We start from the raw sequence: 15,486 nt of genomic DNA on the forward strand, positions 1-15,486 counted from the left end.
TAGTCAACTTTTGAACAATTTAACAAGTACCAGAGGCAGCTGCTTTGCTAAAAGGAGATTTTTTTTTTTTCAATTTACAGTCTGGAAGTCCTCCACTGATAGGTACCATTGCTTTGGGCCTGTGGGGGCTCAGTGTGTCATGCTAGGAAGGAGTATATGGAAACCTAATGTCCTCTGGTGGCAAATGAGAGAGCAAGGGGTTGGAGTCCCACCACCCCAGTGACATAAATCTTCTCATTGGACCTCAAAGGTTCCACAACCTGTTAATAGAACCAAGCTGGGGCCCAAACCTTTAACACATGACATCCCAACCTGATTCTTATCCTACTGTTATGCTTGAATTGTTAGTTCTTCACTACCAAACTTCCTTTCATAAATACAATTTTTATTCTCTGTATCTTGTCATGAGTGAGTTTCGTTCTCATTTTCACCATAGAAAAGTATGCATGTTTACTATAGAAACTGAGAAAATTGAAAATTACTTTTAAATATATGTTTTTTTGAGTGAACTGTTCTCTGGCAATGAATACCTTTATGATGAATGAATGTAATAAACGTCAAAAAAAATTACAAAAACCAGAAATACTGTTATTTAGACCTCAGGGATTTTGTGCCTATATGGTGTGAGAGGCTTTTGGGTCAACAATACAACCACACACACACACACACACACACACACACACACACACACCAGTCGACCAATGTCCTGTGTGTAATTACTGTGTGTCTGCTTTAGCATTTAATGAGTAGCAGTACTGCACCACAGGTTTGTCCCCCACTGCTTAAACGCGTATGATATTATTTCACTTTGTGAAACTCATTATTTTTCTTTTTATTCATTGCAAAACACTCTGGAGCTAGTATCTTTTTTAACATATGTCCTAAGCATTTTAAAATTGTTCCTTCCTGACGTATCTCTGTGGTAACTAGTTAAGAATTCATGTTCCCTAAAAATATCAAATGTCCACAAGTAAAATACCATAACATACAACATTCACTAATCTGATGGGCAAAGACTTTTAAAATGGAATTCCCAACACCTCAGGAAATGGGGTGTGTAAGCTTTGGGTGGGAGGGGGTATACTGCAAGAGTCTTCTTGAAGTGACTTGGAAATATGAATCTAATGCAGCTGCTATAGTTTTCATTTTTCCAGCTGTTTCACAAGGAAACTTGATTTTTCCAAGATCTTATTAGAAAGGAATCACATTATATATATGCTGCAAATCCAATTCTAACATAAAGGAATTTTTCTCGAGGATATTACAAATAATGAATCCAGGTGCCCCAAAGACTTCATGAAATGTGTTTGTAAGCATTTAGAACCTCCTTTGGTGCCTCCATAAATCATCTTTGCCTTGGGACTCAAAAGCAAGTCAAGGTTTTATTTTTGATGGATAGTGGTGGCAAGGCAGGATAGGAAAAACAATCTGCTCCCTGTCATTCAGGATCGTCCCAGACAGGTGAGACATTTAACCACTTCCCAGTCATTTTGTCCCTTTAAATGTCTAGTTTCTGTGTTTTCATCATAAATATTCTTGGAGACACCCCAGTTTGTACAAAGTAACAAGATCTAGAGCAGTGGTTCTCAACCTTTTTAATGCTGTGACCCTTTTATAGTTCCTCATGTTGTGGTGAACTCCAAACATAAAATTATTTGTTAGTACTTCATAACTGTAATTTTATTGTTATGATTCATACTGTAACTATATGATATGTAGGGTGTTTCATATGTGACTCCCAAAGAGGCCACAACTCATAGATTGAGAACTGCTCTTCTAGAGGTCCAGAGAGGAGCTTGAGATGGTCTACACTTGTGTTTTGCCTTGTTTGAAGGGTCACCTTTTCCCAGTTGCCTTTGCCTTTTTCCCCACCTGATCTTTGATACAGATGGCACATGGGCTCTTGGGGACCCTGCTCAGCTACCTGTGGTGTTGGAATCCAGACCCGAGATGTATACTGCCTACATCCTGAGGACTCCCCAGCCCCTCTGGAGGAATGCAGAGATGACAAGCCTCATGCCTTACGAGCATGCAATCAGTTTGATTGCCCTCCTAGCTGGCATATTGAAGAATGGCAGCAGGTAGAGAAGCCTGGCATCCCATCACACATTCTGCTTATGATAATGGCGGGTGCCCTGCTTTTCATCAACAGAAAGCAAGACCACGGCTTCACAGTCACTTTTCTTAGTGTTCCAGGACATGTGGTGGGGGAATGCAGAACCGGAGAGTCACCTGTCGGCAGCTGCTAACGGATGGAAGCTTTTTGAATTTGTCAGATGAATTGTGCCAAGGACCCAAAGCATCTTCTCACAAGTCCTGTGCCAGGACAGACTGCCCTCCACAGCTGACTGCTGGAGACTGGTCAAAGGTGAGAACCATTCTTAACCCCTCCCTCTCTGCTCCTCCTTTGTTTCAGCTGCTAAGTATTTCCAGAAGAGGTTCAGACCAGCACTAGTGAGAAACTGGCACATAGCCAGGGCATGGTCACTCAGAAGCCAGTTGTGGACCTGGTAAGTACATGGAAGATGCTCTCCTGCTCGAATTCTCATTCTTGTTCACTCTCTTGCTTTGTTTCTCTACGTGTGTGTTTCTGTCTCTCCCATGCACACAATTTATGGAAGAAATCTTCAGCTTATACTTAAAATGGACTTGCCCTCAAGAAGTTTCAATTTTGGATGCTTTTATTATTTCAAAAATTAAAAAAATTAAGTGTGTGTGTGTGTGTGTGTGTGTGTGTGTGTGTGTGTACAGGTGTCTACAGAGCCAGAGGTATCAGATACAGTGGAGTGGAGTTACGGGTATAAGTGAGCCATCTAACATGGATGCTTGGAATGGAACTTGGGTCCTCAGCAAGAGCAGAATGCCCTCTTAACCACGAAGCAATCTCTCACCCAGCCTGCAACTTCTTGACTTTATTACAATGTCTAATAAACTTGGTTGAGCTTCTCTTTTGCATTTTTAATCTTTACCTTTATAATTGGTATTTGATGGATCAAAGGAAATATGTGATACCTAGATTAAGATCATTCTCCCAGTGTTATCCTATGGATAGGTTGCCATTGAACCATCCTGCATTAACTTTTTATAATATGACAAGTATTAACTTATAATTGCTCATTCTAAATCGAGTAGTCCTGTTTTCATAGCCTTACATGCTTGGTCACTCAAACATGACATTTACTGAACTGCTGTATTGATTGCTAGAGGCACCAGGAACTGGACACAACCAAGACCACAGTTTTAAATGAATTCACACTTTAAGAAGGCACAGAGATGAAATAAGACTCATAATCATGTAGGGGGAACCCAACATAGGTACCACATGGGGATAACTATGAGAAACAGGGAAACCTCTATTCCTACTTCAGTACTGGGGAAAGTTTTAGAAGATGTGGGTTTAATATTGAGTTTGAAGAAATGAGAGCAATCTCTGTGGAAATGAGATCAAAGGGTATTCCAGGTAGTATGTGGCTTTTGAGTTTATAAGTTTCATGGGGCTTGAGAACAGGATGGATTAAGGAAGCAGTGTGAGGTGAGATGGAAAGTCAAGGTTCTAACCAGATGGAAGAGGATTTGGGTATTCATGTGTATCCCATGGCTCTCAAAAGTATGGCAGAGACATTTGAGTATTCAGGAGCTAAGACAATCTGGTAGCCTGGGTCATGTATTAGAGCAAAAAATCATGGGAGACAAAGAAGCCATAGAAGAGGTTGGATTCTGACTACTGGGAGATAATGAAACCTGCTTGTATAGAGAATAGTAGACAGTGCTTTTTCTAGTTAATGAGAAATGATTCACTTATATAATTCTCTGTACAGCTTGTACACACTTAAAACTAGTACAACTGGAGATGTCTGTGTAAACACCATAGGTCAAATTACTAAATGACAGTCTTACAAATTGTCCTCTGGGACTGGGAGGAGTTAATGGGAGGTGTTAGGTGTGAATGTGCTGAAAAGCATTGTGTGAAACTCTCAACAAATTAATAAAAACATTTTAAGTACAGCTTTGAAAGAGATTTGGGAAACATAACAGACCCACCCATTTGACCATTAGCTTGGCAGTGAATGAGCAGAAAAGAGGGAAGTTCTATGGCTCTGTCCTAGGGAGCTAATGGATAGTATGACACTGATTTTAAAATTAGCTAGAGAAGGAAAACCATATTCAGAAGGTGATGTAAAAGGGAAAGAAAATGTGTTTTGTTTTGAAACACATGCAACTTGAGGGTCTATAAAGGCTTTGATAAAAAAAAAAAAAAATCACAACCTAGGTGAGATCTGTGCCAAAGTTGTGAATGTAGGACTCATCTGTAAGGAGTTCGGTTTTCTCCGCCCGCCGGTCTTGTCCCGCCGCCACGCCAGCCCCAAATAATACACAGAGTCTCTGTATTTGATGCAATGCTGTTGGCCCGGTTACTTGTTTCTTATCGGCTAGCTCTGCCTTAATTATTAACCCATTTCTGCTGATCTATGTATTTCTCTTACGGGGGAGCCGGCCGGCATACTGCTTTCTCCCAACTCTCCATCTTGGCTCCTCCTTACTACTTCCTATTTCCTCCTTATCTCCTAGCCCCTCCTATCTTCCTTTCCTATTGGCCAACAGTGCTTTATTCATTAACCAGCATGAGAAACATTTACAGAATGACATCTCCCATCACTCATCCATCTGTAAGTGGTAGTTTTAGTCATAGGTGATGGATACCATGACATCTAAATGTATATTGTCAGCAGTTCCTTTTAAATAATTAATAGGTTTCTGAAGAAGCAAAATCAAAATTATGGTGGCAGCATGTGATATATATATATATATATATATATATATATATATATATATTCTTACCCCTCAATGAAAAAAAAGAACTTGAAATAAAAATAATACAAGTAAGATTGCAATAGGAAAGGGACACAGGTGATTTTATTTTTTTAAATTTATTTTTTATTTTTTTAATTTAAATTAGAAATGATCTTATTTACATATCAATTTCAGTTCCCTCTCCCTCCCATCCTTCCATACCCCTCACTAACCTCCCCCATCCAACCCCTATCCACTCCTTGTTGTATGAATGTGCATCCTTTGGGTGTATGCCTAAGAGTGGAATTGCTGGATATTGAGGTAGACTGATTCCCATTTTTCTGAGAAACTACCATACTGATTTCCAAAGTGGCTTTACAAGTTTGCATTCCCACCAACAGAGTGGAGGAGTGTTCCCCTTTCTCCACATCCTCTCCAGTATAAACTGCTGTTGGTGTTTTGTTTTGTTTTGGTTTTTTTGGTTTTTTTTTTTTTTGTTTTGTTTTGTTTTGTTTTGTTTTAGCCATTCTGGCAGGTGTAAGATGGTATCAGAGTTGTTTTGTTTTGTCATTTCCCTGATGTCTAAGGATGTTGAGCAATTTCTTAAGTGTCTTTCAGTCATTTTAGATTCCTCTATTGAGAATTCTCTATTTAGTTCTGTACCCTACTTTTTAATTGGATTATTTGGTGTTTTGGTGACTAGTGTCATGAGTTCTTTGTATATTTTGGAAATCAGCTCTCTGTCAGATGTGGGGTTGGTTAAGATCTATAAGTGGCACAAAGGGCAAAGGCCAAACCAATAGCAGAAACTAAAACAGTCCCTGGATGATGAGAAGGAAGAGACGAAGTAGGTCCAAGAGCCACTAAACATGGAAACCAACATCACATACCCAGATGAAGAAATGATCCCACTCTGATTAGAACCCCGAATGAAGTAAGTGGAGATCCAACAGTGAACCAAGGAGAAGGGTGTGAATGAAGAATGACCATACAGGCTTCCCACCGACCTTCAGACAATGTGCTGGCAACTCAGGTCAAGGATGGCATAGGATGAGGGGTAAGAGAATGTTCATTTCTTTGATAGCATCCAGAGAATACAAACCTCACAACTGTGACTAAACTGTGGGCTACATTTTAACAGCAGAGAGTTCTCATCATGAAGGTAATAAAAATTCTGAAATACTCTATTACTTTACACTCTTGTTCTCTATGAGCACAGTGCTAACTATTAATTTATATGGGAGCAGCAACAAACTGCAAAGATCACCACAAGGTAATAGTATTCGTGGCACAGAAGCATAATAAAAATCCAATAAATGTTACAAACTTTAATAAAGTTTAACAAACTTCAAAAAACTTAATACTACAAAATGAGCTGAAAGAAACTAAGAGTACTACAGAAACAAATGAAAAGATGAAATCTAATGAACATGATAAATAAAAATAGAGTGTTGCAAAAAGATAGTTAACAGGGTGCAGGTAAGAACAGAAAAACTAAGGGTGAGTTTCTCTTTCAAAATTTACTCTAAAGTAGAAAGAACTAAGGACTGACTAGATTTAGATAATGTAATCAAAGAGATGTGCAAAGAATTAAACAGAAAAAATGATTCAGGTGAAAATGAGAGATATAAAAAGTAGAGAAAATTATTTTAATGAATGTATGTCCCAAGAAAGAAAATCACCTAATAATGGATGAACAAAAGGTTTAAATTACCACATTGAAAGAGTACCCCCAACACCTGGAAACCCTAATAGAATGACAACAACTGAAGTTGATCATGATCATGACACATCTTACTAAAATAACTGTATTTCAAAGATGAAGTTTTTTGCACCTGGACAAGAGGATCAAGTTGCTTATTAGAGGAAGAAGATCATACTTTCACCAGATATTTCAACAGTACTACTTTGTACTGGAAAACAATAGAGTAACATTACTAAGATCCTAAAGGAATTAAAATGAGAGTGTGTGGTGATATATTATTTATGATTTATTAAAGCTTGCCTGAGGAAAAGCAAAGTCAGCCACAAGCCTTCGAAGCCAGGCACATACCTTTAATCCCAGCAGCCAGAAGCTAGGAGGTACACACCTTAAACCTAGGACTCAGAACTAAGAGTTAGTCAGATCTCTGTGAGTCCATGGCCACCCAGATTTAAATAAGAGTGAGTCAGTTTAAAAGAATTATAGCTCATACCTTTAATCCCAATTTTAGAGAAGTGTATAAGACAGAAGTAAGGTCTCAGTATGAGGCATTTGCTCTCTAGCCATGCTGAGGAGAGGCAGCAGTCTGAGACTTGGTGAAGAGCTCTTACATGCACCAGCCCTTTCAGACTGAGCTAGAGGTAGCAGCCAGCTGCTTTGCTTTTCTGATAGTCAGCTTTATTCATTCATGTTACAAATTAGCACCCAACATGGGGTACAAACCCATGACCCTGAGATTAAGAGTCTCATGCTCTACTGAGTGGGCAGGGCCCAACTGACCTTCAAATCAAATCAAAGGACTTTGATAAATACCTGCAGGACTTCCTGAGGAACCTGCCAAACATCTTCAGTGAAATCCCAGAAGTTTCATCACAGTGTTGAGGCCATGTGTGTAACAATTGAGGGCATTGATTATATCACCTCTCCCACAGTACTGAACTTTCTGTAAGAGTTCTATCCAGAAAAAGAACTTGCAAGTGATCCTACTGTACAAAATGGAGTGGGGAATTAAAAAATACCCCCATCATTAGGGATGTCTCAGAAAAATGTCTGATCGTTATTTAACTACTGTGTTAAATGAACAAAATTAGTTATGTGCTATTTAGAAAAAAGTTGTTTATATATATTATATGGAAATTTTAGTTATTTATTTTCTGCTAACATGAAAACAATGACATTTAAAAATCTCATTCCTTAGCCAGGCAGTAGTGGTACACACCTTTAATCCCAGCACTCAGGAGGCAGAGGCAGGTGAATATTTGTGAGTTCAAGGCCAGCCTAGTCTACAAAGCTGCACAGAGGAAACCCTGTCTCAACCCCCCACCAAAGAAAAAAAAGAAAAACAAAACAAAAACAACAATAACAACAACAACAAAATCTCATTCCTCTCCTTTGGAATTCAACAACACAAAGAGAATATATAAAAGAGACACTCTTCAGTGAACAATGAAATGGCTGCAACTCCAGGTCTAAGTTATGAAACACACTTGCCAAACACCATGAAAATCTGTATCATATTGAGAAGGGAAGCTTGGTGATGGCAAATATTTCCTTGGGCACCGAAAGGGACACAGATTTCCACAGGAGTAAATATGGCTGACCTCAAAGGCTTGCTCAAAGTTCTTTGATTAGAGAGAGATGTTGGATTGAGAACTATGTGCTTGCTTTCCCCGAGTTCAATGGAGACTGTCCTTGTAGAACTGTGGGTCAGCAAGAGCTGGAGGAGAAACCACATTTCTATGCCTCCTTGGGGAGGACGGGTGCTAAAGGTGAAGTGGGGTGAAGGGAGAAAATGGAGGCAAGCAATAACTGAATTATTACAGTGCATCACATAATTTAAAACTTCCTTCCCTGGCTCCAGCAACCATTCAAAGGCTGCCCATTTGAACAGAGTTGTGGGTAAAGGAAACAAACGATCTGATGAGAGAGTCTTGAAGACAAGCCATGGAAAATGTGTTGGCTCATCTTCGACATTTGTTCTGTTCACCAGCAGATGGATGCTTTCAGAGCATCAGAGGGGAAATTTGTGCATTCAAGCTACTGTGAGAATTTGAAGTAAAAATACTCAAGGTGCAGGGAAAGAGTCTAAAGCAAGAGTCACCCAAGCAACTGAACAGGGTGTTCCCCAGAGGAAATGGCAAGCAGGTTCCATATTCCCAAAGAAGGCTCCATCATTAGGTCTGGGAGTAAAGGAGCCAAAGTGAGGTGGTCTGAGATCTTATGGTGATTAGAAGAGAATAGAAAGAGGTGGAAAGATAACAGGGACAGTTAAGGTGAGACAAGTATAAAAATAAAACCTATTTTGAATTTTTGTTAGCTCTTTTTTTGTTTAAAAAATTTATACAATATATTTTGAACATATTATTTCCCTTCCACTACTCTTCCCAGATCTAACTCAACTCCCTACCCACCTAACTTCATGTTCTCTCTCTCAACACCCCCCAAAACTCAAAACAAAAAAACTTAAAAATATAATAAAGAAAAAGTCCACAAAAAACTCAAGGAATTCTTTGTGTGTATGCTTATCTAATACATATATGAAATAAATTCAAATGAAATCACCATGGTGACTAGACATGTTATGCTATCATATAAAACCTTCAGTGCCTAAGGGGTCTCATAGACTTCCTCCCCAAGCATCAAGGTTATTGCCATAAGCCCTACTGCTGAAGACACAACTAACGTATGTCATTGAACATGGAGAGATTGAGCTGGTGTCCAACTAGAAGCTTCACCCCTATTGACTATAACACTCATGGTGCTGGAATGCAATTTGCATGCTACTGAAGAAGAAAAGTAATCGTCAATATCACCCAGTCACAACCCTGTGACTTATAACAGACATGGTGGCAAGATATACTGGTGCAATAATAGAACAAACCTTATGAGGGTAACCAACCACTTCTGTTTGGACTTAAGGCCCATTCTGAGATGGAGTCCACAATTGCTAAGGTGGGGTAGGTCATGTGGCTTAGGAACATAGCAATAAAATGACATATTGTTATATCCATAGGTCATTGTCTCACTCTACCATTATCAGAGAAGCTTGTTCTTGCAGTAGATGGGAATTAACACAAAAGACCATACCTGCACAATATGCAGAGAGTGAAAGACTTTAGAGAACTCAACCCTAAAAGGGATGTCTATATTTTCAAATTGTATATATATGTGTGTTAATAATTATATATATATACATATATATAAGCATACATAATAAAAATTGTGTGATCCATAGTAAAGTTCAAAAAATAAATAAAAAACAAACAGAACCAAAGGTTGATTCACAAGAAATAATAACAAATAAGTTATTAGTTATTAGTGAGTTGGCACACATGCTAGAATAGATAACATGAAATGATTTGGAGAAGAGCCAACAAGCGAGATGGATGTTGCTCTTTAAAGGCACTGATGGGTATGGGAGGTAGGTAAGCATAATGCCTCATCAGTGTTTGTTAACAACAAAGCTAAAGGAACAGGAAAATATTGATATAAAATGGAACCATTGACTTCCTTTAATAAAAGTTTATGAGCAAATCATGGATTACCATGTGCTAAGAAAATACAACATGGAGGACAGTCTGCCAAGATGCTAACTTAACTAAAGAACTCATAGATCTAAGAGTGGAAGAGGTAAACATACCCAATGGGCCCCACATTTTCCCATGAGCATTTAACACAGGAAGACAAAGGATCAGGACTTAAGGGATAGAAAGCTTTATAGACAGTATTCTCTGCATGGTGGTTCCTGTTCATGTGAGTACAATAGAGTAGGTCAGAGGACCAAAAAAGATTGTTCATTCATCTTCATTTTTTAAAAAAATGGAAGATAAATTGTAAATTCATTTAAATATAAAGTTAAAACAAATCAAGTAGCCACTGATAGTGTAGAAGAGACTGTAAATACTGGAAATCTTGACATCATCTCAGTGTTATGATGGGAGCTAACTGGGAATCTGGAAAGGAGTGGCAGAGTAATGGGAGTAGGCTTACTTTCTTCCCTTGCTTAACAGATGGCCGTGGATATTCTCTTAAGTCAAGTATGCCATTAAAATAACTATTCAAATTTCATGTTTCTTTAATCTTCTGTAATAACTCCAGAGCATTCTTTTTGAAATTAATTATGGTTTTAAAAAGCCCAAGCCTTCAACAGATCTTGTAATTTTATTCAATTTTCCCTAATATACTTAATAAATTGTGTTAAATTTTTAAATTAAACTGCATGTACCTTACTTGATGGTTCATGTTGTTTTGTATGTAGCAGTTTGGCTCATTCTTTAGTGGAGTCTTTCTGTATTAGTTAGCTTTGAATCAGTATTGAGATGCACCAAGTAATGAATTCATGAAGAGGAAAGATTTCTATAGCTCACAATCTGGGGAACTTTGAAGGCACTGTAACTTGCATCATTCATCTCTTGAGAGTGTGATGGACATTAATGGGAAGAGTAAGTGGTCCCATCTCAATCCAGGAGCCGGGGAGGGAGTGATATATGGGAGGAGCTGGACAATCTCTTTTAAGGTTGTACTCTCAGTGACCTAAGATCCTCCCTTTAGACCCCACAGATCTTCCTATTAGCACCTCTGGGAAAACCATGTCTATGCGTGGATCTTGGGAGACATTCAAATTATACTCAATCATATATGTTTTCCATTTTATTTTGTTCATTGATATATAAAATGAGTAAAGTGTGTGGTGGGGGAGGCTGTGTAAGGCAGGGAGGTAAGCATGCCTATCTCCTCAAATATATATCATACCAGGGGTAAATAATTTCTTTCTGGGAAAAAACCTTCTATTTTTGTTAAATATGTAGTGCATTAATGTTATATATAGTCACAGTGGACAATAACACACCAGAACTCCCTGCCTCTACCTAACTGTAACTTAGTACCTATTAATCCACCCTTCCCAATTCTATTTGCCCTCTGTCCTGACTCCCCAAACTACAGCATTCCTATCTTGACAGTTGTCGTTCTGTGATGGTTCATTCTGCTCACATAATGACATCCAGTTTCGTCCATGTTGTCACAGGTGACAGGATTCCATTCATCTTTGGGCGTGAATCAGTATTCCATGGATGAGTATTCCATGGATAAGTATTCCATGATGTAAATGCACCACAGTCTCTACCTACTTCTTGGTGATGGGTGCTTCTGCTTTCATCTGTCAGCAGCTGTGCACCACACAAGCCTGGGAAGGCAGGTTCTCTTTCAACATACTGATTTCAGTTCTTTTGGAGACATAACCAGTGGTGAGATTGCCAGAGCATGAGTAGTTCTAGGCTTCCTTCTTTCCTTTCCTTCCTTCATTCCTTTCCTTCATTTCCTTCCTTCCTTTCTTCCTTCCTTTCCTTCCTTTTCTTCCTTCCCTTCCTTCCTTCCTTCCTTTCCTTCCTTCCTTTCTTCCTTCCTTTTCTTCCCTTCCTTCCTTCCTTTCCTTCCTTCATTCCTTCCTTCCCTTCTTTTCTTCCTACTTCCTTCCTCATTCCTTCTCTTCCTTCCTTCCTTCCTTCCTTCCTTATTTGAGAATCTTCCATACTGTTTTCCATAATGGTTATATTTAATCTACATTTCTACGGACCAATGGTATGACAGGGTCTCCTTTCTTCTCCCCACCAACACTTGTTACCATTTATCTTTTGGATGAAAGCCTGCCCTACTGAAGTGAGGTAACATCTCATTGTGGTTTTTTCATTTCTCTGGTAATTAGTGATAGTGAACATTCTTCATGTGCTCCTTGGTCATTTGAATGTCCTCTCTTAAGAAATGTCTGTTTAGGTGAATTGCCCATTTATTAGTTGCATTTTCTTGGGTTTGTCTAGAGAGATTTGAGTTACTTGTATGAACTACATGATGCCCTCTTCTCAAACATTTTCTCTGATTTTGTGGGTCACTTCTTCACTCTGAGAATTTTTACCTTTGCTGTGCAGAAGTTTCTTAGTTTGGTAAAGTTCCATCTGGCTGCAAAGTTGTTTCCTATACCTTTAGAGTCACATTCAAACAGTTCTTGTCCATTCTAATGCTTGAATGTGTGTATCCCCTATGTTTTCTTCTAGTGATTCTCATGTCTTGTATTTTTTTAAATTTACCTTGAGTTGAATTTTTGTAGCTGGTGAGAGGTAAGGTTATAATTTTCATTCTGTATGTGGATAACATTTTTTTTCAGCACCATTTATTCAAAAGACCATTCTTTCTCTAGTGCATGCTCTTGGCACCTTTGTTGATAATTAGTTGATTATAGATGCACAAGTTTACTATTATTATTATTACTCTAGATGTTTATTTTTAATACTATCCTGTTTTAGTATATTTTAAAGCTGAGTACTGAAAGGTCTCTTCCCTTCTATTTTATCAGGATTGCTTTGGCTACTTTTGAGCACAAATTTTAGGCTTTGTTTATAGTCCCGTGAAGAGTGTCATTGACATATTGAAGGGGATAGCTTTAGGTATGCAGATTGCTTGGGGTAATATGTACATTTTACAACATCCATTCTTCTATTCTATGATCATGGGATCTCTTTCCAGTTTTTGTGTATCCATCTCAATTATTATCATCAATGTTCTACACTTTTCATTGTGTAGCTGTTTTGGTTTTTGTCTTTGTTAACTAAACTTTTGTAGCTAGTATGAACAGAACTGCTGAGATGTTAATTTTACATATCAGTTTTATATTCTACACTTGTCTTTGTTTTACTGTATAAACATAGAGTAAAAAGCACATTAGAGAGCTGAGGAGATGGCCCAGTCAGTAAAGTGTGTGCTGTGCAAGCATGAAGAGCCAAGTCAGCTCTCCAGTACCCACATAAAAATAACATGTGGTGGTGCACATGTGTAACACAAGCACAGCAGGTCAGGAGAGACAGTCAGAGTCCCAGCGCTTGCTAGCCAACCTGCTAGTCAGTAATTGAGCTCTGGGCTCAGTGAGAGACAGTGTCTCAAAACTAAGGTAGAAGAAAACACTTGTCCTCAGATCTCTAAAAGCACACATTCACATGTGCACATACACACAAACACACACATATACTACACACACCAAAAAAAGTAAATTAAATTAAGCACCATTTCTAATGTCAAAAATGAAATTGTAAATTCTACAATAAATTATTGTCAGTTACTTGTTCATCTCAGAAAGGTCTGAAGAAAGAAGGAAATTAAGGAAAGGGGGATTAATGAAAACGAAGAGAAAGAAAGGGAGGGAAAGGAGAGAAGTTTTGTGATGAGAAGCTCTCTCTGTAGTGAACATCAACCTTCGAAACTGCTGCCCTTGGCTGGCTGTCCTGTGCATGCTCTGTCGGTAGGTTGTCCTGAGCATGCTCCATCTGACATGCCCCACTCTCTTTGCAGTGCTCTGTCACCTGTGGTGTTGGATTCCAGAGAAGAAAGCAGACGTGTCAAAGGCTGACTGCCAAAGGCCGGCGTGTGCCCCTCAGTGAAACGCTGTGCAGGGGCCTGCCCGGGCTACCCCTCGTGAGACCTTGTCAGATGCCTGTGTGCAGCAGTAAGTAAGCAGCAGCATCCACGCTTCAGAATCTTCCCTTTCCTTTTCATCAACCTATCTCAACTCCTGCGGTGAAGCAACCCAAGAGAAACTCCAGCTTGTTTTCAGCGGTAAATGCTAGAAAACTTTTAAGGAAAGTCTGTTCATGAGGGTCCTTCTAGGGATTAAGCTGAATTGCTTCTTGGCTTACTTTGTCAGAAGTGTATCTGTGTTCACATTATTGAAAGTGGAAGAGCTGAGTATTTGATAAAAAGTACTTTAATGTTTTTTTTTATTCCGTATAAATCTAAATCAGTTAGCATAGAAATGTGCTTCAAGTAAATGGCAGATTGCGTATCTTGTTAAGTAATTATAAATCTTAAACTTGCTGCAATGTCAATAGTGTATTTTCATTCTATTCAAGTAATTTGCATATATGTGAGAGGATGTATATCTACAAACTCTTGTGTATGTATCTCGTGAGAGGACCACAACTGGTGAGATCAGGGCTGTCACAGCAGCAGCTGCAAACAGGCAGCTGGAAGGTGACAGTAGAGCAGGGTAGGGAACCCTGAGCTTTGGGGGCCAGCCTCTGCTATTTACTGTCTTCGTTCACCTATAAAATAGCATGCAATGTATCAGGTAGCCCCACTAAGCTTTTCTGTAGTGAAAAAAAAGAGGTGAACTATTGCCATTTTGTTGTTGCATGCACATGTGTGTGAGTGTGTGTGTGCGTGCATGCGTGCGTGTGTATGTGTGTGTGTGTGTGTGTGTGTGAGTGTGTGTCCTTAGTTTATTGACAGTATTCCTGGAAAAATTCACAAAACAATGCATCATGTTCAAATGAAAAGTAGTAATATTTGTTGATTACCTTCCACCATGGAAAAGCACTTTGCATAGTTATCTCATTTAGTCTCCCCAGCAATGTTCAGAGTCAGAAATTATCCTCATTTAGAGACAAGGCAAGCAAGACAGAGGCAAGACCTGAGTTTTACCCTAGACTCCATGATTGCCAATTGGACCCTTTAGCCTAGTTGACCACAAGTCTGTCTGACTCTTGAGCCCACACTCTTAGCTACTACTCTCTGCTGATTCATAGACACTAACATTTTTTTTTTTTTTTTTTTTTTTTTTTTGCGGGGGAGAATACTTTGAGAACATATTTTCAAAATCTTGACATTCTAAAACCCCAAGATTCCAAGTTTTAAAGCCTTCTGGAAATCAAGAATGCCTGCGGCAAATGGCACGGCATGTGTTTGTTTTAGTCACTTACCTTCCCAATTTTTATCAGTGGGACTAGGCTATAAAATGCCTTGGAGGAAAATGAAATTAATATCATAACCAAGAGCCTCCTTGGAAATAGACAGAACACTATGTGAGGATATGTTGTGGTCATTGGGACATGTGATGTACAGGATAGGATTATAAATCATTATGGCATTCAGGAGAGAGAATTTCACAAGCATTAGGAAGGAAAACAAAACAAGAAAAACAAAACATTTTGCTTTACCCCACGATGCTC

At 38.8% G+C, this 15,486-nt stretch overlaps 1 protein-coding gene across 1 annotated transcript in view; it reads left to right on the forward strand.

Moving 5' to 3' along the window:
* The window catches only part of Adamtsl3 (ADAMTS like 3), a 299,460-nt gene that overhangs the window by 222,796 nt on the left and 61,178 nt on the right, over positions 1–15,486 (forward strand). Inside the window, exons 18-20 of the mRNA XM_051206607.1 lie at positions 1,889–2,081; positions 2,189–2,368; positions 13,832–13,985. Coding sequence (XP_051062564.1) covers positions 1,889–2,081; positions 2,189–2,368; positions 13,832–13,985 — 527 coding nt within the window. The remainder of the gene's footprint in view (positions 1–1,888; positions 2,082–2,188; positions 2,369–13,831; positions 13,986–15,486) is intronic.

Source organism: Phodopus roborovskii, unplaced genomic scaffold (assembly GCF_943737965.1).
Source record: "Phodopus roborovskii unplaced genomic scaffold, PHOROB, whole genome shotgun sequence".
Taxonomy (NCBI): Eukaryota; Metazoa; Chordata; class Mammalia; order Rodentia; family Cricetidae; genus Phodopus; species Phodopus roborovskii.